Source organism: Vipera ursinii (genome assembly GCF_947247035.1).
Source record: "Vipera ursinii genome assembly, chromosome: 1".
NCBI lineage: Eukaryota > Metazoa > Chordata > Lepidosauria > Squamata > Viperidae > Vipera > Vipera ursinii.
The window spans coordinates 256,661,034-256,687,072 of record NC_139512.1 but is presented as its reverse complement, the minus strand read 5'-3'; the positions used below and the strand labels follow the sequence as shown (position 1 = coordinate 256,687,072).

The window sequence follows — 26,039 nt, the reverse complement described above, 5'->3', positions numbered from 1 at the left end:
AGAACTATGAAAGCTAAGAAAGCATTTTAAGCTGCTTTAACCTTATGGAGTGTGTACAATTAATAACTAATTGTACCACTGCGCAGTCAGTCTACATTTTGTTAATATTACATCCCACAGCAACATCTTGATTCCAAACCGTTTGTACGAAGTCAGTATAAATGGCCTGTACTGTGTTCTTTTAAAACCAGCATTTTACAGTTTGTTCTAAAAATGTCTAGTTCTATCTGTCCATTTTGATTAAAAAAAATATAAATAAAAAGTGAAACATTTCTTTCAGTTTCTCTGATCATTTAATGAGTTTAGTGGAAAGGCAGTGTTATTATCCTAAATGCTTATTTTGAGAAAGTAAAGTCTTCTAGGACTAATTCTGTCAATTATTTTTACTGTATTGTAGTGTTTACCCTGGGAATTTCTGAATACAGGTTGTAACAGGTTGAATATATACATTTACATATCTAAGTGTTCAATCTTGTGCTGGATTGTTACAAGACAAGGGGATGGATATTTACAAAAGCAGGGGAAAAAGTGAGAAAATGTGTAACAGTTTCATGCTGTATGTTTTTCATATGGCCCATCCCCTAATGCCTTCAGAAACATCTTTCAGCCTACCATTTAAACCAGGTTTTCCAGTGTTAGCCTTGCAAGGTAGTCCACATAAGAACTATGAGTACTAGCTTCATTTTTGTTGTAAGGTTACATTAACAGAAGGCTGCATTAGGTTACATTAACAGAAACTTGCAATGGATCATTCACGCTAACTTTCCCCAAGAGTAAGGAAGGTCCCTTCCAAGATGCTTTTCTTCTTTGGACTCATCAGACCATTGTCTAGGCCAGGGGTAGGCAACCTCGGCTCTTTTATGACTCATGGACTTCAACTCCCAGAATTCCTGAGTCAGCTGACTCAGGAATTCTGGGAGTTGAAGTCCATGAGTCATAAAAGAGCCGAGGTTGCCTACCCCTGGTCTAGGCTGAGTCTCTCTCCTCCTGTCTCCCAAGGTATTTCTCACACACCCTTACATCTTTGTAGACATAGTGAGGGTTGAGTAGTCTCGTTTTCTAGGTACCCCACAGAATCAAGAACTTCTCTGTTTGTGTCTGATTTTCCCTCTAAGGGTCCACTCCCACAGGATAAGCCAAAAAGTGTGCTCCATTATTAGCTACAAAAATGTTTCAATACAAATGTTATTAACTGCAAGAAAACATTCTATCAGTAGAGAATATTTGTAGCTCAGGGTTGAAATGAGGGGTCCTTGGTGATCTCTGAGCTTGGTTGCTTTCTTGCAGGCATTTCATTATCCAAATTAGGCAACTTCATCAGTGCTAATAAGGAGTGGGGTTTGCTCTCTGTTGATATACTAGTGGCTTGCTCTGGGGTGGTCTTAAGAGATTCTTTGCTTGGGCCGTTTATTCTTAGCTTGTTTGGCCGTTCCTTGATTGGAGTATTGTTTGCTGCTTGATTGCTACAATTCCAATTCAGTCCACATCAATGTATTTTAACTGTGAAAATGCGCAGCCAAGACCATTATGAAAGGCCGGCTATGTTTTGACAGATACATGAAAAGCACCTTCAACAAAGAAATAGAAAGACAGGAAAATCACTCACCTTTAAAAGCTGACGTTTTATAATTATACTGTATGGCAGCAACCATATCCTTCCAGAAGTCATATTTTCTTCTAGGGCTGTGCTGCAAGCATATAAAGAGACCCCATTGCCTTTTCCATTGTAAATAGTTTTTATAGCGAACAATGAGAAAATAAGCTAACAATCGCAAGCGTAGTCCGAAATACAAGGCAGCCACACAGGGTTCCCTCGTTCAGGATTCCAGCCAGTCCTCTTTCCTTACTCCATCACCCTGTTTCTGTTCTTCATCCCTCCCTGACTTTGCTAATTAATATGTAGGACTGGATTTACTCATGTGATACAAAGATACAATTATGCCCTTTCATTATTGCATTATTGACTTGCTTTTTTTTACTCTTCTCTTCCTCTTGAACTACCAATTCCCTACATCAGGGGGAGTCAAACTGCCAGCTCGTGGGCTGGATGCGTCATGTGGAAGCCGCGCCCACCCCTGCTCCAGCAAGGGGAAATAAGACACAACACGTGGCGACATGTCACGTGGCGAGTTTGACACCCCTGCCCTACATAAAAGAGTCATTTTAATATTAAAAAAACACCCCAAAAGCAAAAACACTATTCATCAAAGGAAAGGAGTAAAACTGATTCCTCACAGGTATCACTACAGTACATAAATGATGGACGCTGATCCTTACAACAAATCTTATCTGTTTACAGATGACTATTTTGGGAAACTCTCTTCTTAATGATGCCTAACATGAGCATAAAAGCCTTGTTTTTCATGTGGGTCTCTGGATGAAGCAACATTAGCCCACTGACCCAAAAGAATATGGAAGCCAAACTAAACAAAGGAATGGATTTAACAAAGTTTAGAGTCTTCATAAAAAAATAAAAATAAAAGCTTCATTTCATGCTTGCTTGCTCGCCACAGGACATGGTTTGCCTTATCAGAGCTACATTTTTATCTATATTTTCAGGTTTTATACCCCCTCCCCCCAAAAAGGAATACATTTGAAGCAATAATGGCAAGTTAGTAGAACATATACAGTAGTAAACACACTAAAAAAAAGAATTTGCCTGCTTAGTCCATTAATCTTCAGAACAAGAGATTTATTAGGATTTTCACAGAAATGATGTCTGAGTTTCAGGGACAAGCCAATAAGCAGAATTAGTGTCCTATTTAGAGGTATGGCTGTCAAATGGAAACAGAGATCGGCATGGGCATTCTTTAACTCCCTAAGAAACGAAAAAAATTCTTCAGAATTCTATAGATATGTGATTTAGTTCTAGCTCATTCCTGTGACTCACTGCCGTAAAGCAAGAGTAAAGAATTTGAATTTTGAAAGAACGTTCAAGCTTCATGTAACATGTGAGAAAGAAGAGGATTAAGAGGAGCAGAAGCAGGAGGAACACTAATTGAAATGTATCTCCCTTGAGCTCCAAATCTGATGCTCCGAACCTAATTAGTACTTACTTTGTCTAAACCATCCACAAGCCGTCCACAAAGAAGTGCCCCAGGCAGATCAAAGTAATTGTCATAGGAATAGTATTTAGCTGCAAAGACAAGAAATTGAATGCCATATTAGACACCAAGTGGACAAATCAACATTTTATTAAGAAAATTATTACAGTATTTACCATAATGATATCTGTATCAGAAATAGAGTATCCTATTTGTTATTGCTCAAGAGATATCAAGATGTTACAGAATCATACAATTAGAGTTGCCTTCCAAATATCACTGTAAGAAATCAAAACTAATGGATGAATTCTAATAGTAGGATGTCTTATCTTGTGTTCCCTTTATTTTTTTGAGCAGTATATACTTATAATATGTAAATATCCAATTTTAGCCTTATATGTAACCTTTGGACATAAGCCTTTTATGGTGAACTTTCAATAAATCTTAAGAAAAAGAAAACTTCCCAGTTTTAATATTGTAACACATTAATTATAGGAAAACCTGTATTGTATTTATAGGGCCTCTGGTGCTCTCTGAGTTTGGTAGTTTTCTTGAAGACCTTTCATTACCAAACTAGGCAACCTCATCAGTACTAGTAAAGAGTGGGGTTTGCTCTTATTTTTTATACTAGTGGTTTGCCCTGTCAAATCAGCCATCCATAGGCACATAGACATAAACAACCTCTACACACCATTCTAAAATGAGACAATCAAAAAAAAAAGGACACAAGAAGACCAAAACACCTCCTCACCTGCAGTCAACATTCAGATGAGCCAAGAGTAATATCAAGATTCACATTAGACCAACAATCAAGAAGCAAAATAATACTCTAATCAAGGAATTGCCAAACAGGCTAACAGCAAACAACAGTCCAATTAAGAACCACCAAATCCATTCCTCCTAACACTGACAGGGCAAGCCACTAGACTAGAATATAAAATGAGAGCAAACCTTACTCTCCACTAGTACTATGATGTTACCTAGTTTGGTAATGCAATGTCTGCAAGAAAACAACCAAGCTAGTAGAGCACCAGGGATCCCACAAATACAATACTATAGCATCAACCTATCATTATAGGCTATGTCCATGTAATACCTGAACGAGAAACCATTCCGCTCATTGTCTTAAAGTGTTTCCACTCCCTCCTTCCATATTTCTCCAAGATCTCTCCAGCGGTCATACGTTTTGTACCATGACTTGCCCTGTTTGAGGGAAGAATCAGGTATGTTATTATACTTTATGTTCTTTGATTTCTCCCTTCCAACATTATAATAGAATTCTATAACTGCTAAAAGAAGAATCATTTACAGATTAAAATTAACCACCTATAAAATAAGTAGAATTAATTTGTAAAAATATTTGTCCCTTATTTACATATACCAATTTATATTCTCTCCCTCACACAAAAGTTATAGAAATACATGCACCCTCCATCTTTCCAGTAGTATTAGCAGAGAAGAGGAAAATAGGATGTGGATGAATAAGAGATAGTTGAACTGGGTAAGGAAAGGAAAAGAAGCATGGGCTGGAGATAAGATGACGGGAAGATGGAATTGAATAGTCAAGGAAAGAAAAGAAAGAGGATTTGTTCAAGAATATTGAAAGCTATATTAGGCAAAACAACCTTGCCAAGGAATGGCTGCTCTTCCAAAACATCAATGATCTTCAGTAGTGATGTTTGCCATCATTCACAACTCATATCACTCGTTGCTTTCAATGATACCTGTTATTATTTTGGTGGAGCAGTGGGCTAATGCCTCCTTAAGTAACACCAGCTGCCTGCAATTAGCGCAGGTTCGCATCCCACCAGGCTCAAGGTTGACTCAGCCTTCCATCCTTCCGAGGTAGGTAAAATGAGGACCCAGATTGTTGGGGGCAATAAGCTGACTTTGTAATAATGCCGCTTGGGGTGTGTGTGAAAGCCCTAACAAGCAGGCATATACATAGAATGAAGGCTACTGCTAAGCTTGTAAGCCGCCCTGAGTCTTCGGAGAAGGGCGGGATATAAATGGAATTAAAATAAATAAATAAATAAATAATTGTTTTGTCACTTAGTGACAGCACTCCTGGTCCCAACTGCTGTTGTAACCCAAGGACTGCCTCTATTAGAAGTAAATCATTATTATGATCAGTTAAGTGGGAGACAGGGCTTAAGGCAGACTCCCCAAACTGGTGGTCTCTAGATTGCTCAGAATTACAAAAACAGTATTAGAATCATGACAGGATTGATGTGAGATAGAAATTCAAGCCCTGTAGCCTCAATACATAGGAGAGGGATGATATGATTGTACTTTGAAAACAGAACATTGTGAGAAAGTTAATAAATTATATAACACAAACTTTTAACAAGAATTTAAATGCTACCTCAAAATAGTTCCATCATCTGCAAGTTTAAGAAAGTTCCCTTCTTCCAAGTCCAGCACCAAGCCCTTGCAGCTATATGAGTTCAGGTTCACCAATGGAAGAAGAAAAAGAGGTACATTATGAGCAAGCTTCAAAATACACGGAGATCCTGTAAACTTTGTCACAGACTGTGGTCTTCAATGCTACAGGGGCAGTAGAGATAATCAGGAGACAATCAGAGATAATCAGAGATCATCAGATAACCAGCACTTAGTATTAGATGAATACCTAGGAGCTTAGGATAACCGGCACAATATGGGAAAAGGATATTAATCCGTAGTCTAGGTTCCTAATCAATACAATCAAGAAACTAAATATTTTGGAAAATACATGGACAGGCCAAAGGAAATCTATGGCCTTTGACATGTTGACAAAAACCCTTTGCAAGCCATCAAATTAGACCTCTCAAAACTGATGTATCCTTCAGCGTCAGAAAGAGAAAGAAAAAAGAAAAGGATGCAACAGAGGCAAATATGTGTAGCTAGGGTGAAGGTTCATTCTCTGAGCTTGTGGGTTGGTTTCTAAACGCCTCATAACAAAACATTCAGAAACCAACCCACAAGCTCAGAGAACGAACCTTCAACCTCAAGAAAAGGATGGTTGCCTGGAGCACTCTCCCATTTACTCTACTCATATAATAGGCAATGGAAAGGAAGTGTCTTCTCATTCAGCCTCATTTAATGGCTGCAGAGAAAGGCTTACTTATTTATTATAAGGCAGGCAGAGAATGAAGAGGAAGAAAATGCCAGCTACTCAAAAGGATGGGACGAGAATCCATGCTCATTAGAAATCCATTACACGCGATGATTTTTTTAGGATAGCACAATCAAAGAAACACTCTTATACCCAGGAAGTCAGGATAAATATTGTATGGAGAAAATAGGGAAGCGGAATATAGTCCACCAATATCGCCACCCTACGGCTTACAAGCTTAGAAGTAGCCTTCATTCTATGTATATGCCTGCTTATTAGGGCTTTCACACCCTTATTTGCTTCTGAGAGACTGCTCAGTTAATAACTTTTAAATACAGGCAGATTCTTCTTCCAGAAGCAACTAATGAGAGAAACAGAGAATACTGAAGGTAATTTTTTTAAAAAAAATCACTGACCAGAAATCCCAGTTTTCAGGCATCACATTCAGAAGTTCTTTATCATATCCTTTTTCTTTCACCATGTACTGAGCGAAGCTGTCATATATAAGCTACAAATTAAGAAAAACGTTTAATGCTATGTAAAAGTATATTGTTTCACATTCAGGATCTTATGAACAACAACTAATGTTCTGTATGTAAAAATTAGCAATGTCGATGAGCGTTTAATTATCTGATTCTTTAGCAAAAGTCAGACTTTAAGAATGGCAATATGTTCAAATACGTCAAGATTTTACCCTCAGGGTGTTCTGATCCTAATAGCAGCTGAAATCAGTTCACAGTTTAAAATGGAACATTATATATACATAGCAAACTAGTTAAAATACATGAACCAGAGCTTATTAAATAACCATGAATGTAATTTCCATGCATTTGTTACATTAGTTTTAATAGGCAAACTCAGGAATGTGTACTATACCCAACCCAGTCCAGGACTTTGGTGTAAGAAGAATACATAAAATTCAAAGGCTGCCTTAAGAATTATGCCATCACATAATAATAATAATAATAATAATAATAATAATAATAATAATAATAATAATAATAATAATAATAATAATAATAATAAAAACTGTACGAGGTCTCTGAAAAGGTAACTCTTATCATTATATCTTCCAGTTTCTTTCTTAGGAAATCATGAAAACTGAACGGCTAGAAAAAAAATATTGTTAGTATATTAGTTAAAGAGCAGATTTTATTCTAGCTATTTATTAGATTTTGGTGTGGTGAGTTTCTTGATATAGGCATGCTTGAACTGAATATGGGTGATGGGCCTCTAACTTTCATTAGAAGATCTCCTGAAACCTTTCCACTCCTGCAATCTGCAGAAAAAGCTACCCATCTTTAGCCTTATCTTAGAAATGGGTTGAAGCAGACAGTTGTGCATTGCATTAAGAAATATGTAATTCAGCTTGCCTGGACATTTATGCACTGATTTAAGAAAAAGAGGGAGGAAGAAACTGGCAAAGAGACACACTTTCTGTTTTACTAAATATTTTCCCCCAAAATTTTATATACAAAATATTGCCACACTTGCAGTGGGTTTTTATCTAATTGCATTTAATATCCTGCAATTTTTTTTAAAAAAATCAAAATCAATTACCCTAAACCAGGGGTAGGCAACCTCGGCTCTTTTATGACTCATGGACTTCAACTCCCAGAATTCCTGAGCCAGCCAAGCTGGCTCAGGAATTCTGGGAGTTGAAGTCCATGAGTCATAAAAGAGCCGAGGTTGCCTACCCCTGCCCTAAACTAATAAAAAATTAAGAAAAAGTTAAAAAAATAAAATATACAAGTTGAAATCAAGGTACAGTAGTAATACACAAAAGAGTTTGGAAACATTGGTAGATTGGTAGAAAGCACACAATTCTGTCTGGGGAGTGAACGCCATAAACTTTAATGCAACTTCCGAGGGAGGGAACATACATTTTGAAAGACTAATATCAAAAGCTTACAAGTGTATCTATTCGCAATATCAATAAAATCCCACCGGGTATGGCAGAGTTACTATTTGGTGAAATAGAAGCTTGTAATATAAATAGCACAATCTTATGCATTCCGAAGTTAAGCGCGTTGCTTTTTCATACGGTACAGCTTAATTCCGGGCATATGCGTTTTGGCCAGAATACAGCCAGGGTGGATGTGTTCCATCCACCAATTATTGGTCTTCAGGCCCGGAAAAACTCTTGCGCCCCTTTCCGCTTCCTGAAATAACACAAGTCGATCCCCGTCTTCAACCGCGGGCTTTACTGCAGCCGCATAAAAAGACGTCAGAGCGCCACTTGCAGCGGGCAGCTGTATTCGCAGTGCAAACTCTGGGTTGGGCCACGCTGACTAGAATCTAGAATAGATCCTCCTCCTCCTCCTCCTAACCCGGAGTAGCCACTCAGCCAGGCCGAGGCTCGCTCTGCGAAGCTCGCCAGCCATGCGAACGTCGTATCCCGGGGGATCAATGGCATCGCGCTGGGCTGCTGGACCCTGGTGGCCATTCGAACTGGCGGAGCTAATCCGGGCGCCCCCCCCCCTTCCAACTTCTCCACTCACCCGAGCGCTCTCCACCAGGTTGTACCGACACAGCGTGTGGTCCAGATCGAAGGCGATCACTTCGCAATCGGCCAGCGAAAAGATCTGGGCCATGGCGGCGGCGGCAGCGGCGGGAACTAGCAAGCGCGCAGTTTCCTTCCCGTGTTCCGCGAGGAAACTGCAGCTCGGCTCTGCGTGTAAACTGGTGATGCGACGGCAGCGGCCGTTTCCTGCAGAGGCTGATCCTCTCGCCCTGCTTCGCCTCACCTTTCCTCCAGGGTTTCTTCTAGAGAACCAACTAAGGCATTATAAACCAGAGTTGTTCTGATCGTATTACTTTCAACCAGCATGAACTCCGGGAGTTCTGAAAGAGAAAGTAGAGAAAGGCTCGCGCGTAACGCTGGTGAGGTTTACATTTGGAAGCCGAACCGGATTTAGACGTTCATTGCTGGAGCACATGTCTATATATCTATATCTATCTATATCTATATCTATATATATTCAAATTGCTAATAAAGAATTTTAGGAAGGCTTGACAAATATTTAACACATCTATCATCTATCTATCTATCTATCTATCTATCTATCTATCTATCTATCTATCTATCTATCTCTATCTATCATATATCTATCTATCTATATCTATCTATCTATCTATCTATCTATCTATCTATCTATCTATCTATCTATCTATCTATCTATCTATCTATCTATCTATCTATCTATCGGTATAGTCCTCTTCCATACAGGAAAATGAAACAATTTTCTTTGAAGACAAGATTGACTTTTGACAGATGTTTGAGTCTGTCATTTGTGCTCTGTGATGATTTGCATATTAACTGGACAGGTATCATCTAGAAAAACAATAGAATAGGGAGGACCAGAGATCTTTTCAAGAAAATTGGAGAGATGAAGGGAACGTTTCATGCAAAAATGGGCATGATAAAGGACCAAAATGGCAGGGACCTAACAGAGGCAGAAGAGATTAAGAAGAGGTGGCAAAATTACACAGAAGAACTATACAAGAATGAGCTTAATGTCCCTGATAATCACAATGAGGTGGTCACTGAGCTCGAGCCAGACATCCTAGAATGTGAAGTGAAGTGGGCCTTAGAAAAGCTGAGCAACAACAAAGCTAGTGGAGGTGACAGTATTCCAGCTGAGCTATTCAAAATCTTAAAAGACGATGCAGTAAAAGTGCTACACTCAATTTGCCAGCAAATTTGGAAAACTCAACAGTGGCCACAGGATTGGAAAAGATCAGTTTACATTCCAATTCCAAAGAAAGGCAGTGCCAAAGAATGTTCAAACTATCGCACCATTGCACTCATTTCTCATGCTAGTAAAGTTATGCTTAAAATTCTACAAGCTAGACTCCAGCAGTATGTGGATCGAGAACTACCAGAAGTACAGGCAGGATTTTGAAGAGGCAGAGGAACTAGAGATCAAATTGCTAACATACGCTGGATCATGGAGAAAGCTAGAGAGTTCCAGAAAAACATCTACTTCTGCTTCATTGACTATGCTAAAGCCTTTGATTGTGTGGATCATAACAAACTGTGGCAAGTCCTTAAAGAGATGGGCATACCAGACCATCTTATTTGTCTCTTGAGAAACCTATATGCAGGCCAAGAAGCAACAGTGAGAACTGGACACGGAACCACTGATTGGTTCAAAATTGGGAAAGGAGTCCGGCAAGGCTGTATACTGTCGCATTGCCTATTTACCTTATATGCAGAGCACATCATGAGAAAGGCAGGGCTAGATGAATCAAAAGTTGGAATTAAGATTGCCGGAAGAAACATCAACAACCTAAGATATGTAGATGATACCACTCTAATGGCAGAAAGTGAAGAGGAACTAAAGAGCCTCTTGTTGCGAGTGAAGAAGGAGAGTGCAAAACTTGGGTTGAAACTAAACATTAAGAAAACCAAGATCATGGCATCTGGCCCTCTCAATTCCTGGCAAATAGATGGGGAAGAAATGGAGGTAGTGACAGGTTTTATTTTCCTGGGCTCCAAGATCACTGCAGATGGGGACTGTAGCCAAGAAATTAAAAGACGCTTGCTCCTGGGGAGGAAAGCCATGGCAAATCTAGACAACACACTAAAAAGCAGAGACATCACCCTGTCAACAAAAGTGCATATAGTCAAGGCTATGGTCTTCCCAGTTGCAATGTATGGCAGTGAAAGCTGGACCATAAGAAAGGCTGAGCGCCAAAGAGTTGAAGCCTTTGAACTAATGGTGCTGGAGAAGACTCCTGCGAGTCCCTTGGACTGCAAGGCGATCAAACCGGTCAGTCCTAGAGGAGATCAACCCTGACTGCTCTTTAGAAGGCCAGATCCTGAAGCTGAAACTCAAATACTTTGGTCATCTAATGAGAAGGAAGGACTCACTGGAGAAGAGCCTAATGCTGGGAAAGATTGAGGGCAATAGAAGAAGGGGACGGCAGAGAATGAGGTGGCTGGATGGAGTCACTGAAGCAGTAGGCGTGAGCTTAAATGGACTCCAGAAGATGGTAGAGGACAGGAAGGCCTGGAGGAACATTGTCCATAGGGTCGCGATGGGTCGGACACGACTTCGCAACTAACAACATCATCTAGAATCTAGAATTTCAGAGTTTTTTTTCATGACAGACCTTTTAAAAAAGCGATACCTCATAACTTTCCACTTCAGAATGTTTAAAATTGGAATAAGACCCCTGAAGCTTAACTTGTTCCTATCTGCCAGATTTATCCAAATAGGCCAATGATGTCTTGCTAGCAACCAAAATTCAGAAATGCGCTACCATCCAACAGTAATAAAATGAAGATACATGCTTAGAATATTTTTTCCTAATCAGTTTTTCTTCTGCTAGTTGAACTGTGTTGCAAATGGAAGATTTAAAATTTAATTATTTAGTTCAGGGGTCCCCAACCCCTGGTTCATGGTCCAGTACCGGACCACAGCATGCCAGCAACCGTGCTGCACAAACAAGCAAAGGCCCATCTGAGGGATGCAGGCAGCACATGAAGCCACTTACCTTCCGGTCCATGGAAAAAACTCTCTCCGTGGAACTGGTCCCTGTTGCCCAAAAGGTTGGAGACCTCTGATTTAGTTACTCATAATTTATAAGTCACTCTTATGAGTAAATGCCTTACTATATAATAATAATAAACATTTATTGTCAAGGTACAACATGTGTACATTGAGATTAGCTGAGCCTCCCCCCCCCCGTGCTCGCTCTCCCCCCAACACACAGTGACAACAAACCCTCCATCCTACCACACCATGTGAACCAACTACACCACACACGGGCCTCCCAAGTCAACTCTGCATAAGTTCACAGAGATTATGTCCCATTTAAAAGCCTAACAGCCCATGGATAAAAGCTATTTTTCAGCCTGTTGGTACAGCTGGCTATATTCCTATATCTCCTACTGGATGGTAGGAGAGTAAAGAGATACCGTCCAGGGTGTGAGTCATCCCTGAGAATCTTCCTCACTCTTCCAAGGCAACGAGCCCTGGCGATGTCATCCAGTAGTGTCAGGGAACAGCCCACAATGTCTTGTGCTGTGCTCACTACCCTCTGTAATACTTTCCTATCCGCAGCTGTCAGACTAGCATACGAAACCACAATACCATACGAGAGGACGCTCTCTATAGTAGACCGGTAAAAGAGGGTCATTAGCCGTTGTTCTACCCTGTTCTTCCGCAAGACCCTAAGAAAGTGAAGCCTCTGTTGGGCCTTTCTAGCCACCTGGGTTGTGTTAACTTTCCAGGTCAGATCTTCACAGAGGTAGACTCCCAGAAATTTAAAGGAGGAAACTCTCTACACAGTCCTCCCCGATGTAAAGTGGGGCAGGTTCTTCCTTTTTTCTCCGGAAGTCTAACACCATCTCTTTCGTCTTGCCATTGTTTAGGTGCAGTTACTACACCATATGGATAGTTTTTGTACCTCCCCCCTATATGCTGTCTCATCAAGAGAGATTCCCGAAGCATGCTGGGACAACTGAGGAAGCAAAAAAAAAAAAATGCCAACGATTTATTGCTTGTACAAAGGTCTTCAATTGTGTTGACTGAGTCAAACTGGGGAAACTCCTTTGGAAAGTGGAAACCTCAGAATACCTCCTTGTCCTTATTTGACACCTGTACAAATGACAGAAAATCATAGTTCAGTATGGTGAATCAGACTGGCTCCAGTTTGGCAAATGAGTAAGACAAGCTGTATATTCTCTATTTCTTCAGTTTACATGCTGAATATATATTGAGGGAAACGAAATTAAAATTGGAGTAAGAAATGTTTGATAGCCTCTGCCGTGGTGATGACACTAGTCTGATAGCTGAAAATGCAAATTATCTGCAAGCTGTCATAATAAAGTCAAGGAATGCAATAAAAATAGCATTCAATTTAAAATATAAAAAGACTAGTGATAATAGTACAGCAAGTACCTTTAGAACTGACAATTAAGTGCTAAATAGCTTCTGCCTTTTACAATTTACTACTAACGACAAAGGAACCAGCAGTCAAGAAATATGCTACAAAATAACACTTGGCTATTTTTTAGAATAGCAATGGAGACTTTGGAAAAAATGCCTACACAGATCAGAATCGTGCAGGCAGTGGTGTTCCTTGTGGTGCTTAATGGAAGGAAGGATAGTTAGACTTTAAAGCAGAAGGACCAAGAATGTATCAACACTTTTGAACTATGGTGTTGAAGAAGACTCCTAAGAATACCATGGTTAGCCAAGAAAACAAATGGGCCATCAAATAAATCTATCCAGAGTTAAAGTACAAATGAAGAAACTCAAATCAACATATTTGGATATCAGGTGAAGATCTAGCTCCCCTGAGAATGCCGTTATGCTGGGGTCAGGAGTAGAAGAGGATAGCCAGCAGCCAGGCTCAATTGGGACAGTTTGGGGACAGATTATTCTGGGTTAAGGTTTATCCTGGATAAAATGGCTTGATGGTACTTAATTGATTATTAATGAAAATAAATTTAGAAATGACCATGGTATCTTCAGCATCTCCTGGTTCAGGAAAGGATGTAGTTAGCAGAATCTCCTGAGACATCAAAGGGTCTCCTTACTACACAGCTTCCACCACTACTCCAGCAGGAGCCAAGGGTCCAGGAGAAACCCAAGGTTGCACACCATTTCCTTCACGGGAAGTTCAACTCCACATAAGACAATAAACATCCACAATACCAGGAGGTTTCTGTAGCAACAATAACTTCACCTTGCTGGTATTCAGCTGTAGTCTTACAGCTGAATACATCCTGGATACGCAATTCTGTTGACTACTTCATGCCAGGCAGCCACTAACGACACGAATCTTGCTGGAATAGCTTGTGCCTGACATTTAAATAGTTCTACCATAAGTGGGCTACAAAAAACCAGATTACCCCTTGATAGCAGCAAAGAACAATTGGATTTTGCAGCTCAGATATGGTAGCCAGATACTCAGAAGCAGATCAATGGTCAAAGATCATTTTATAAATAATTTACATACTTTAGCAATGCTCTACCTTTGCAAAATATAATTCAGCAAATGCATTTTAGGCTAATTAATGAAACATTAAAATCCCAATCCTCTGCTACTTCACATCAGGCAGAGTTAAAGAGATAATTATAAGTCATATATTCAGTGACATACTTAATTATATGTTTTTCATTACAGACCTTTATATATATTATTTGAATGAATGAATGACAAAAGCTTAAATACCTTTAAGGTTGATGATAGGATGTCTTCTGTGATTTGATAAATGTTTATTGGGAGCTGAGCAAAAAGGAATTTAAAAAGGCAATTTCTCCCAAAGAATATTAGAGTTCTCAAATGAGCTAGTCTCATTTTGCTGAAGCCAAAGATAAAGCTATTTTTATTGCTGAAACTTTAATTTCTTTTATTTTTATTATTTATAAATTTATTTGCCGCTCACAAGGTAACTCTGGGTTGCTTACGGTCATGAAAGATTGCATGCACGCACACACACACACACACACACACACAGACACACACAGAGCTGAATTGAGGATGGCAAAAGCAGAGAAAAGTTATATATTCTCTATCCCATACAATCATAATTTACATCATCATAAAAGTCTAGCAAAATTGCACGAATATCTACAAATACAGAACTTTTACATATAATCAGCAACTCAGGCAAAAATTGAGTTTGTGGAATTTCTGGCTTCGAATAGCCTAGCCTTTTATTTTTATCCATTAAATTAAACCAGCTCTCCATGGGAAATCAATTGTGTAACTAAAACAAACAATCTAGATAACATTAGTATGGCAGTCAAATTAACTGTTCTAGGGAATTCCTGCAATAAAATAGCAAGCTATAATATTTCCTTGCATAATACAATTTCCTTTATAGCAACCACAAACAGTGATTAAGCAAGGGATTGCTTGCTGCAGTAAATGGACAATTTCACCATCCTCTTTGTTGCACTTGATATGGTTTGCCTATAAAGTTAAATTAGTGGGAAATGCCTACGTTTATTCTTTGTCTGTTTTTTTAGACGCTTTCCAAGAAGGACATATCTTTGACTTATGACCATAATGGACCATTATGGTTGCATGTTGTGATGAAAGGAATGTGCTTCGGAGATGGGGAGGTCCATGGAGGGTTAGTGCAGGCCCACCCTTCCCCCACCTGTGAGGCACTTGGTGCTCTGCTCTCTGTTCCTCAGGGTTCCCCAGACTCAGCTGGCTCCCAGAAAGAGATGCCATCTATTTGTCGAGTTTCTGGAGCCTCCTTAGAAAACAGAGTTCCCTACAGAGTCTCATGAGAAGTACTCCTTGCTAGGAAAGGCCAGCAGCTTCTGCAAGAAAGCTGAGGCTCATATTGCATCACATTTCTCAAGTTTCCTCTTTCCGCTATGTATTCAAAATGGACAGTGATTAATATTTATGTTATATACTCGGTTCGTTACTTAATTGACAAGATGAGGCAAGTGAGTTCAGCAAGAATCATTCTTTATTTGGTTGCAGGAACTCAACTGAGAAACAGGGCTGCAAATGCAGCTATTTATACCCTGGCCTCTAGGTGGCGGCCAATAGGTTTAAAGCAACCTATTGCCGCCCTAAAAGGGACACGGTGGCTCAGTGGGTTAGGACGCTGAGCTTGTCGATCAGAAGATCGGCAGTTTGGCGGGTCGAATCCCGAGTGCCGCGTAGCAGAGTGAGCGCCTGTTACTCGTCCCAGCTTCTGCCAACCTAGCAGTTCGAAAGCACGTAAAAATGCAAGTAGAAAAATAGGGACCACTACGGTGGGAAGGTAACAGCGTTCCGTGCGCCTTTGGCATCCAGTCATGCCGGCCACATGACCATGGAGACGTCCTCGGACAAGCACTGGCTCTTCGGCTTTGAAACGGAGATGAGCACCGGCTCCTAGAGTCGGAAACGACTAGCACGCATGTGCGGGGGAACCTTTACCTTTACCTTATTGCCGCCCTAGAAGCAGCCAATGGCGGCGCTGGAGACGGGTTGTCTGAGGAGCTGGGAGCTGTTAGCCAGCTTCCCTGCTTAAACAACCTTCCAGCAATTAACCCCATGTGATACTCTTTAGTAAGACAAAAACCAATATATTACACCCCTCCCCCCTAGAATGTACACACATTATAACAACAAAAGCAATGATTATAGCAACTACAAGTTTTACAAAGATAGAAAGAGAAGTAGGCAAGAGCACACTTTTTCCGTTGCTAATACAGAGGCTCTCCTGGCTAGCAGCAATTCGATGATACATACAACATTATAGCTTAAGTTATTTCGGAACAAAATCTTGTAAATACGCAGGAGGCCTGTGAACCCTTGTGGAACACCTGGGAGAGCCGGACATTTCCCGGTCTACCAGCTTGCCTGCCGGGCTGGGTAGACCAGGGTCCATAAGTTCAAGCGAGTCTGGCTGACTCGGAATTCTCTGGCTGGCCATTCCAGGTTGGATACCCCAGAGTCTAATCCTTCCGCAGAGTTAGCACAATGGATGTAGTGTTCTGTTGACTTCCTCCATCAGGGGCCCCTTGTTGCACACCCGGGCTTTGCCCCTCTACGACCACCTCCCCATTGCTCTGACTGCTTGGAACCTCAGAGCATATGGATTGATCGGCCTGGCTGTGTTCTGAACCAGCCCTCTTCTAACAAACCCCTTATCAGAAAGAAGAGACTGGAGAGCGTCCAAGGCTAAAAGGCTACTGCCAAGATTTAATTACGCAGTTAACAAAAACACTAGAGCTTGTCTTCTCAAGCGGAAAAGTTGCTTTCAGCAACCAGCCCCTCCCCAAACACTCCTTTTATAGAGAGCTCAGGGCGTGGTCTCCCTGTGCCTCCTCCCGAGGAGTCCCATAGCCTTTCTTTGTTTGTTCCTGCTCGACTGCCTCCTGCGTCGGGCGTCCTTGAACAGGGCCAGCTGTGGGTCATCATCCTCCGCACTCTCGGGCTCACGCAGCTGAGAAGAGGTCCCCGGCTGAGGACTCTGCAAAGCCTCCAAACCATCATCAGCCGGTTCGTCTCCCTCCTCCCCCTCATCTGAGTCCTCCGATACGTCGGAGCCGGCTGTCGGACCCACAGGCTGGCCCTGAGTCACAACAGGCTGCTGGTTTGAGATCTGTGGATGTGACCTGGGATGAAGTCCTCGCTTTGTGGCCGTTCTGGAAAATGCTTCCTAAGCTGATCGATATGGTGACGAACGACTCGCCCACCCTCTAGGCCCACTTCATATGAGAGAGGGCCCGATGTTTTGGTGATTTTCCCTGGCACCCACAAGTTCCCATTCCCATAGTTCTGGGCCTACACCCCGTCACCCACTTGCAACCCCCTCGGGGGTCTTGGGCGAGAGGCCTCTGCTGCCACACGGTCTGGGTGCAACCTGTCCAGTTTTCTGATTAGTTGACTCCCCCAGCACAGCTCTGCTGAGCTTTTGCCCGTTGCTGTGCATGGTGTGGAATGTTGGCAGAGCAAAAAGTTGGCCAGTCTGTGGTGCCAGTCCCCAGTCACTATGCGCCTCAGTGATTCTTTCATGGTGTGCACCATTTGTTCGGCTTGCCCATTACTAGATGGATGAAATGGAGCCAATGTCACATGCCTAATGAGGTTTGCCCTCAGGAAATCTTGAAATTCTGCCACAGTAAATTGGGCCCCATTATCGGACACCACAACATCCAGTAGCCTGTGCGTTGCAAAGAGTTTCCTAAGCACCTGGATGGTCCTAGCAGTAGTCATATTTGCGATTGGTATAACTTCCAGCCATTTAGAGTGGCTGTTGACCACTATAAGAGCTGTCCCTGAAAGGGCCCAGCGAAGTCTATATGAATCCTTGACCAGTGTGTGTGTGTCTCCTCCCATCTATGTGATACTCTTTAGTAAGACAAAACCCAATACATTACAATTTATATGCAGTGCTTTTTTTGTTAAAAAAAGGTGCCAGAACTCACACACGTCATACAACCTGCCTTGCCTACCTACAAGGTTTACCTTTGTAGTTGAACCCCCCCTCCTTCAATTTTTAGTGTATCTAAAAGACTAGGATTTTGTTCAAGGTAAGTTAATACTATTAATGTTACCAGGCACTGTGTGGCTTTAAATTACAAGAAGGCATTTTATTAATCTTTTGGGACATTTACCACTGGCATACCCATTTAGTTTAATGAGCGGAAATGTCAGCTTTCTATGTGGAATGAAATTGGCCCAGTAAAACAAAATTTGGTTGCTTGTAAAAGATTGAATTATTTTTAAGAAGTTGTCAAATAAGGTGGAAAAAATTGCATTTGGAGTTTAATATGGATATTGACTTGAAACAAATTAAAGTTGAAACTTTGTCAGTGAACAGATTACTTTTAATTTACTTTTAAGTTAAACCCAATTTAATAAATAGAACTGATTAAACCTCATACTCTCAGTCTACCTTTACATCTGACCAATACATAATTAGTATATATTATTATTAATAATAATATCTCCAAATCACAAGATATTGGCTTTATTCTTATTCTTCCCCTCTGCAGTTAGAATATAAAGTATAAAAGACTAAAAAGAGATTTTTGTAGATATCCCAGCCTTGAACTACCTAGGGAAATGAAACAGCAAATTTTTGCTGTTGGGCAAGCTTCCATGCCAGCCGCCTTTCTTTCCTCTAGCTTCGCCTCTTTATAACCTCACACCTCAACTTCTGTAAGGGAAGGTACCCTCTCATGAAAGATGGCCTTCATGTTTAAGTGTCTCCCACTGCCAGCATTGGCTTCCACACCACATGGTCCAACCCAGCCAATCAAGCCACGCTCTGGCTGTGGTGCTCCAGCGCCTCATGGCTCCTCCTTGAGGAGGGAGACAATGCCCGAGGTGACCCCACTCGCAACATACCACCAGCAGGGCATTTTCAAAAGCAAACAATAGGAAGGGCAACAATAGGAAAAGAACAGAACTCTGGAAAAGGTGTCGGAACTCTGTTCCGGTGCATTCTATGACAAAAAAAGCCCTATTTATATGTGTATGACCAATTTCAGGCTCCATTTGCCTTGCTGTGGCAAACCAAGGACCTGGGATAACCCGGCAGGATGGGTGAGGAAGATGGAGGGAGGGTCACTTCAGAATGTAGTCAAATGTAAGGGTGAACAATGGTGGGGGAAGTGCAGCAGCTATTACTTTGAAAGCAGGTGTTAAGCATCTTTTTGGGGGTGGGGGATGTTGAACGTTAAGCTAATCCTGGATCTGTTCCAAGTTGATTTCCTAACCTTGACTAAACCTATACATTTTGAAATCTGCAGCCCCCTCAATGCCAGTAGAAAAAGATTCAGATTTTTTCCTGTCTAGCACCTTGGAGAAAATAAATGATTTTGTAATGAGGCATAAGATGGAACCCTTCAGATTAGGCAATTTTAATGTATTAATTTAAAACATTTCTACCACACGCTAGCACTGTGAAAAACATTTTGAAAAGATGGCCTCTGCACTAGACTTACAATCTAAAATATTTGGTCCACAAAGGAAAGGATGATGGAGGAAGAAGAAAAGAAAAAGAAAATCCAGTCCTTAATGTTATGATTCTTATGCTGCTTAGCTGAGGTAAAAACTCTTCAGGTTTCCTGATGGAATGGCTGCTAGCAAAGTCTTATTTAGGAAAGCGCCCAAGGCAGCTGGCAGAAATGATAGAATAGCCTTGCTTCTGCTTTTCCCCTCTTCTCTGCAGCTACATTAGGATGGCAGTGGGCTAAATGATTTAAATGCAGAACATACAAACCAGCTTAGGTAATTGGTAGCATTGGTCATAATTCATTTTGCAAATGCACTTCAGTGTTCTCTATAACATCATCTATAAGTAAACCTGATAATAATGGATATTTAACCTACATGTTCAAGGATATTTCAAAAAGTAAATGCAAATTAAAAAAAGACTCACATAGCAAAGGAAGCAATTTTGTTATTGCTTTCCCAAATTCCATTGTAAAGTATGGTGCCAATTAATGTGCAAATAAGTGTTATATATTCCAGAAATGCAACTGTTTCAGCTGTATTAGAACTGTGATTTAATTATACACACATATATACACAACACATTAAAAAAAGGCATCCAAGGTTTTTCCTCCATTAAACCAACTTCTAATTTGTTTATGGAATTATTGTCCCTTATTTAGTAAAGAAAAGCATGTTGTACAGCTGTGTTTAATCATTATGGTTATTTTGTATAAGTAAACAACCTAAGCTGATATTATGCTAAATGGAATAGGGTTTATTGGAATTAAAGGTAATGGCAGGCTTTTATCAGGAAAATGTTCGTAAAGAATGCACACCGATAGGCCACAAACTGTGCATTTAAAACAACTTAAAATGCTATAATTTTCAGAAGAGTATATGCACAATGCTAACAGCAGTGAACACTACATAGAAAACTGAACACTTGAATTGCTAACAGTTACTACATTTCTGCATAATCTAATTATGTCTTGTTTAAAGTAGCAGTTCAGGCAATCCAGCTGTTATGTTCAAGAAGAATAATCAAAGATCTGTAATCCCATGTCAATGAGTAAGTCACACGGGAAAGCCTTCCATATAAACACATAGCTCATACAATTGTATGAGGAATTTCAAATGAGTAGGGTGGTATTTCTCACTTGGCAATTTTAAGATGTGTGGACTTTCCCCAGCCAGGGTAAAATAGGAGGAGGAAGGAATATTACTGCTTTGAGTTATTTATAAAAATAATGAAGGCAGTTTTAAAAAAATCTAAAAATAAAATAAACAAATATGTATTTTTGACATAGTTCGACATCCTTGAAAGTATTGGTGCCCCCTGCCCACAAAAAAGAGTAGAACTACTGTACTTGTTAGACCTATAATACTCCAATTTACAAAAATTATCTGGCCTCATATTCCCTCTCTTAAAGGCCATCTGGAGATACAGAGATGCTAAGAGATTTCCTTTCCTTTTCCTTTCCTTTCCTTTCCTTTCCTTTCCTTTCCTCTCCTCTCCTCTCCTTTCCTTTCCTTTCCTTTCCTTTCCTTTCCTTTCCTTTCCTTTCCTTTCCTTTCCTTTCCTTTCCTTTCCTTTCCTTTCCTTTCCTCTCCTCTCCTCTCCTCTCCTCTCCTCTCCTCTCCTCTCCTCTCCTCTCCTCTCCTCTCCTTTCCTTTCCTTTCCTTTCCTTTCCTTTCCCTCCCTCCCTAGTGAAAGAGGAAAACAAAAAGTGCAACTAATTAGAGAATGGCTGAGATAAAAACTAAAATAGGGTAAGCAGCAGGAGCCTTAGCGGGAGTGCCCTCTACTCTGGCAATACCACCAAATGGGTAGCCAAGCCACTAAGGCAACACATTTATGTATCAGCTAGTACTGTATGACTATAGCTTCGACGTTTTACACCATGTTAACAATTCTAGACCTCATCATCTTGTACAGCCAGGCTATTGCTATGATTTCATTAATTTGTATTCGCTTGTAAATGAACCACTCAGAGCACTGAAAACATGCTGTTGTAATGTAAGCATCTTAGGCAATCAAGTCATTAGAATAAAAGAATAGGTATAAAATATATCTGATTCTAAATGAGAAAAAGCTGTCTCTAGTGTTGGAGTTTGAAGATTCTGAATAACAATTATAAGCCGAAATTTCAGCAGTGCGTTCATGTGTATTGTTACTGAGCCTTGCCATAGACCTCAAAATGTATTCACAATTCAAGTAGCAGAAAACAAGACTTATCACATCTATTCATTATGTTAATACGGATTTGGGGGATAAGTCTTCAGAGTGAAAAAAATGGCTCAGATTTTTTTTTATGCCTTATAATGGAAAAGTATTTACAATTGCTATGAATTTGGATGCTCTAATTACTATGAAAGGATTGTGTACACCAGTAAACTAATGAGCGGTCTGCTTAGTGAATTAACTAAAGAAGAATAATGTTCCCTAACGACTGCAATTCTCCTTCTCTAGACTTTGAAAATAAAATTTCTGTTTTTTATTGATGAGGATACAAAAACTTTTCAGAGTTCAATCTGTTTCTAAAGATATTACAGTATGCAGTCACAGTTGATTTGACTGTACAGGACTTTTTTGCCATCTACTATGCTTGTTTTTTCATAAATAAAACATATGTAGTATGGTTGTGCATAATTCAAAAATAATTTGAAAGAAATGCTTTGGACCTTGCATGAACATAGCAAATTTCTGCTAACTCATGTTTTAAAACATCAACTACTGTTTAAATAATCAGTTCATTAAAGTTGATGTGATTTTGAAAGATTAAGCAGAATGAATCAGAAAGATCAGAGATCAAAGTTCCCACCAAAGAAGGAAGAGACTGTTCTGAGGTTCTGCGGAATGGAAGTACTTCAAGAAAAAAGATTAGTTTTTCAGTGAGTTTATGTTCACAGCTCTGGAGTTAATAATAAAACAATTCAGCTTCCAATCTCTGTCAATGTCATGGGAATAGGGAGGTCTACAGTGGATTTCAAATTGTCTGAAAGCCACCATGTGTAAGGATGCTATAACAGCACTCAGCAGAGGAGATTTTGGAACTCACATATGTTCATTTAACATACATGTTTCACCTTTTCAACCACATATATATCAATTGCTTGCTGGGCTATAGTTCATATACATAGAAAATTGAACAAATGTGTTTAATTGAAGCAGATAAACAAGGACGATATGTTATAATTGAATTATTAATGGAAGGCAAGAAAATGCTTTTGGTTGGATTATATGCTCCTAATCAACAGCAAGGAGATTTTTACAATTTATTACACAGCAAGATTATTCAGTGGGATTATAAATCTTATATTTTTATGGGAGATTGGAACGGTGTCTTGGATGTACAAATGGACAAGAGAGGTCTTTTCAAAAGCACGCCAAGTCATGCTAAACTGCCTAAATCTGTTTTTGAGATGAAGGATGACTTGGAATTGAGAGATGTTTGGAGAGAGAGGAACTTGCAAGAAAAAGACTTTACTTTTTTCTCTGACAGACACCAATCTTTCTCCAGGATCGATTTTGTATTAATTACTAATAATTTTTTCCTAGGATTAAGAAGATCAAGATTTGTCCAAGAACTATATCTGATCATAGTCCAGTATGGTTGGAGATAGAAAAAGATAATGGAGATAGACGGTCTTGGTGTTTAAATGAAAATTTGTTTAGGTACCAGGAAAATGTGGAAGAGTGCAAAAAACAGATGAAAGAATTTTTAAAACTTAATATGCATAAAGGTACTTCTATTGAGAATTGAATTTTGGACAGAATTTTATAAAATGGATGAGATCGATCTATACCTTACAGCAGGGGTGTCAAACTCACAATGTCAAGTGATGTGTCATGACGTATCATGACTTTTTTTTCATTGCTGGCAATGGGGTGGGTGCAGTTTCGCCATGATGCATCCAGCCTGTGGGCCAGCAGTTTGACACCCCTGCCTTACAAAAAAGCACAAATTATTCTTAATGGAGATCTAACAAAGCTTGTGAAGTACAAAAAGGGACAAGACAGGAATACTGACAGTCCTTTTCTTGTTTATATTGAATACAGATATAGGACAGATGAGAAAATTGAAGGAGTAAAGATTAAAAAAGAAACTTATAAGTTAGGGGCTTTTGCAGATGACTTGGTGTTGGTTCTAGACGATTCCTTAAAGATAATTGAAATATGAATTTACACATTAAAGGAATAGCTTTAGCAGGCTTCAAGATTAATAAAGAGAAGATGAAGTTACTAACAAAAATATGAAAATAGAAGCTCAAACAGAATTGATAAACAAATTAGTTTTAAGGTTGAGAAGAAGGCAAAATATGACATCCTTAGGACAAATATAAATTGCTGTTTCAAAACAATTACATTAAGACATGGAATGAAGTTAAAACATGTTAATGTGAGAGGAAGTACAATTTTCATTGCTGGGGAGAATTTTTGTGATTAAAAAATGCATGTCTTGAATAGTATGACTTATACTGATTCAGAGGTTTTTAGAGATTAATACAGAATTGAAACTAGAAGTTTTTCTTTTGTGATTGATTGATAAACAATTAGAAGAATGTCATGGAACTTTGTTTTTGTATATGATAACTGCCATGATATTATTGTAGCACCTGGATAGAAAAATTGGGCATTGTCCCACAATGGAGGAATGGTTACTTAAAATGAGAGCTGGATCTTGCTGAGATGATTAAACTGACTTCTTTGATCAGAAAAAAAACCAAACAATAAATCACTTTTATTGCTGACTGGAAGCCCCTTATATGCTTATTGTGTGAAACACAAAAAAATGAACATACCGTATGATTTATGGTTTTGATAATTAGAATAGAAAGAAAAGAGTAAGAAGTAATCTTATAATTGTACTTACACCTGTTGTAAAGAAAATTCAAAGCTACTTCTCTGTATCATTTCCTATTTATCTTTTACTTTTTCCTACCTTTAGCTTTCCTTTTTATTTAGTTTTCTTTTTCTTACTCTATATTATTTTGCATCAGTTTTTTATTTTGTTTTTAAAAGAACATTTAATAAAATTATATAAAAGAGAATTCATGCCAAATATCATAATAACAACACATTTATTTCTATGGTACAATGATTTTGTGGATTGTTTTATTTGTGGTATGCAGAACAGAAGGGATAATATGCCACTCTCTGTGTAATAAAAGAGAGGCAGAAAGAGGAGAAACCAGGAAGTGCATACAAAAGAGGTTTGTCCACATTTCAGCTTATTAACACAAAAGGTCAGTCTGATTGGTTATTCATTACCGAGAGTGACACGGTTTTGGTCTCTCTGCAGTAGCTATATCTTTGAGAGACTAAGGAGTATGAGGAGGAAGAAAGGTAGGGAGATTAAGCTGAAAAAAAAAATCTGTTCTGCTTCTATTTGCTTGTTTTATCTTATTTTTTTGGATCCCAAGAGAACGGCTCAGGTCTTTCTGAATAATCAGAAGAGGAAATGAAAAATTCCCCTGACACCAATATTTGCTTTTCATTGCTCAGGTTTCAATCCTGAGCGAGTAGCTGCAAGACGAGGAAGAAACTTGGTGAAGACTTTTTGTTTTTTGAAATTGAGTGGAAAGAAATAAGCAATCTTCCGCAATCCCAGCAAAGTTTCTTCGCTTTTATCTTGTTCAAAGGGCTTGAAGGATGAGTTTGGAAATGACAGATAATGAAAGAAATAGCTTTCAAGGATTTGTGAATGCATAACGGGGGACAGGAGAGAGGAAAAAAAGAAGGTGAAGAAATTGAAGCTAGCAAGTCAGAGGAGCCGCAGTATGGGGAACTGCTGCCAGAAGAATTGTGCCAGTCTGGAGTCCTATGTGCTCTGGCTTTTCAAAGTTTGTGATTGCAGGTCAGTAGGTAAGACGGGCGGTGATACAAATGGCTCTCCGGTAGGACCACCGATATCACCCCCACTCAGAACAGTAAATCAGACCTGCAGATTTGTTGCTTTGTTTCCTTACCAAGCTCGGACTGAAGATGACCTGAGTTTTCAACCTGGAGATAAGCTTGAAGTGCTGGATACCTCTCAGGAGGGCTGGTGGTTTGCCAAACTGCTTGTGGAGAATGGTCTTGCCAGACCTGAACAAAAGCTGCAAGGCTATATCCCAGCTAACTATGTTGCACCTGACCAGAGTATTGAAGCTGAACCGTAAGTTCTGATACAGATGTAGAAGTAGACAAAATACAGGTAGTCTTCAACTTATCGCCACAGCTGAGCCCCAAAACATATGTTGCTAAGTGAGAAATTTGTTAAGTGGGTTTTGCCCCATTTTGCTACTTTTATTGCCACCTTTCTTAAGTGAATCACTGCAGTTGTTGAATTTGTAACACGGCTGTTAAGTGAATCTGGCTTCCCCATTGACTTTGCTTGTCAGGAGTTGCAAAAGCTGATCACATAACCCTGGGACGCTGCAACTGTCATCATTGTGAGTTGGTTGCCAGGCCTCTGAATTCTGATCATGTGACTATA

General features: G+C 39.7%; 2 protein-coding genes across 8 annotated transcripts in view; one reads left to right on the top strand and one right to left on the bottom strand.

The window, feature by feature from the left end:
• NT5DC1 (5'-nucleotidase domain containing 1) overlaps positions 1-8,885 on the bottom strand; it is a 90,816-nt gene extending 81,931 nt beyond the window's left edge. For 3 of the 5 annotated variants that reach the window (XM_083355588.1, XM_083355587.1, XM_083355591.1), the window contains exons 1-6: positions 8,054-8,292; positions 6,558-6,649; positions 5,410-5,481; positions 4,141-4,247; positions 3,057-3,136; positions 1,607-1,688 (exon numbers count right to left, since the gene is read on the bottom strand). In XM_083355588.1, coding sequence (XP_083211714.1) covers positions 1,607-1,688; positions 3,057-3,136; positions 4,141-4,247; positions 5,410-5,481; positions 6,558-6,649; positions 8,054-8,155 — 535 coding nt within the window. In that variant the 5' untranslated portion in view covers positions 8,156-8,292. Of the gene's footprint in view, positions 1-1,606; positions 1,689-3,056; positions 3,137-4,140; positions 4,248-5,409; positions 5,482-6,557; positions 6,650-8,053; positions 8,329-8,642 lie in introns of those variants that run through there. The other 2 variants (XM_083355589.1, XM_083355590.1) reach the window with 2 other exon arrangements.
• A 15,338-nt stretch (positions 8,886-24,223) lies between these two features.
• Positions 24,224-26,039, top strand: part of FRK (fyn related Src family tyrosine kinase) — a 60,506-nt gene continuing 58,690 nt past the window's right edge. For 2 of the 3 annotated variants that reach the window (XM_083357909.1, XM_083357907.1), the window contains exon 1: positions 24,224-25,718. In XM_083357909.1, the coding sequence (XP_083214035.1) occupies positions 25,342-25,718 (377 nt within the window). In that variant the 5' untranslated portion in view covers positions 24,224-25,341. The remainder of the gene's footprint in view (positions 25,719-26,039) is intronic. The other variant, XM_083357908.1, reaches the window with a different exon arrangement.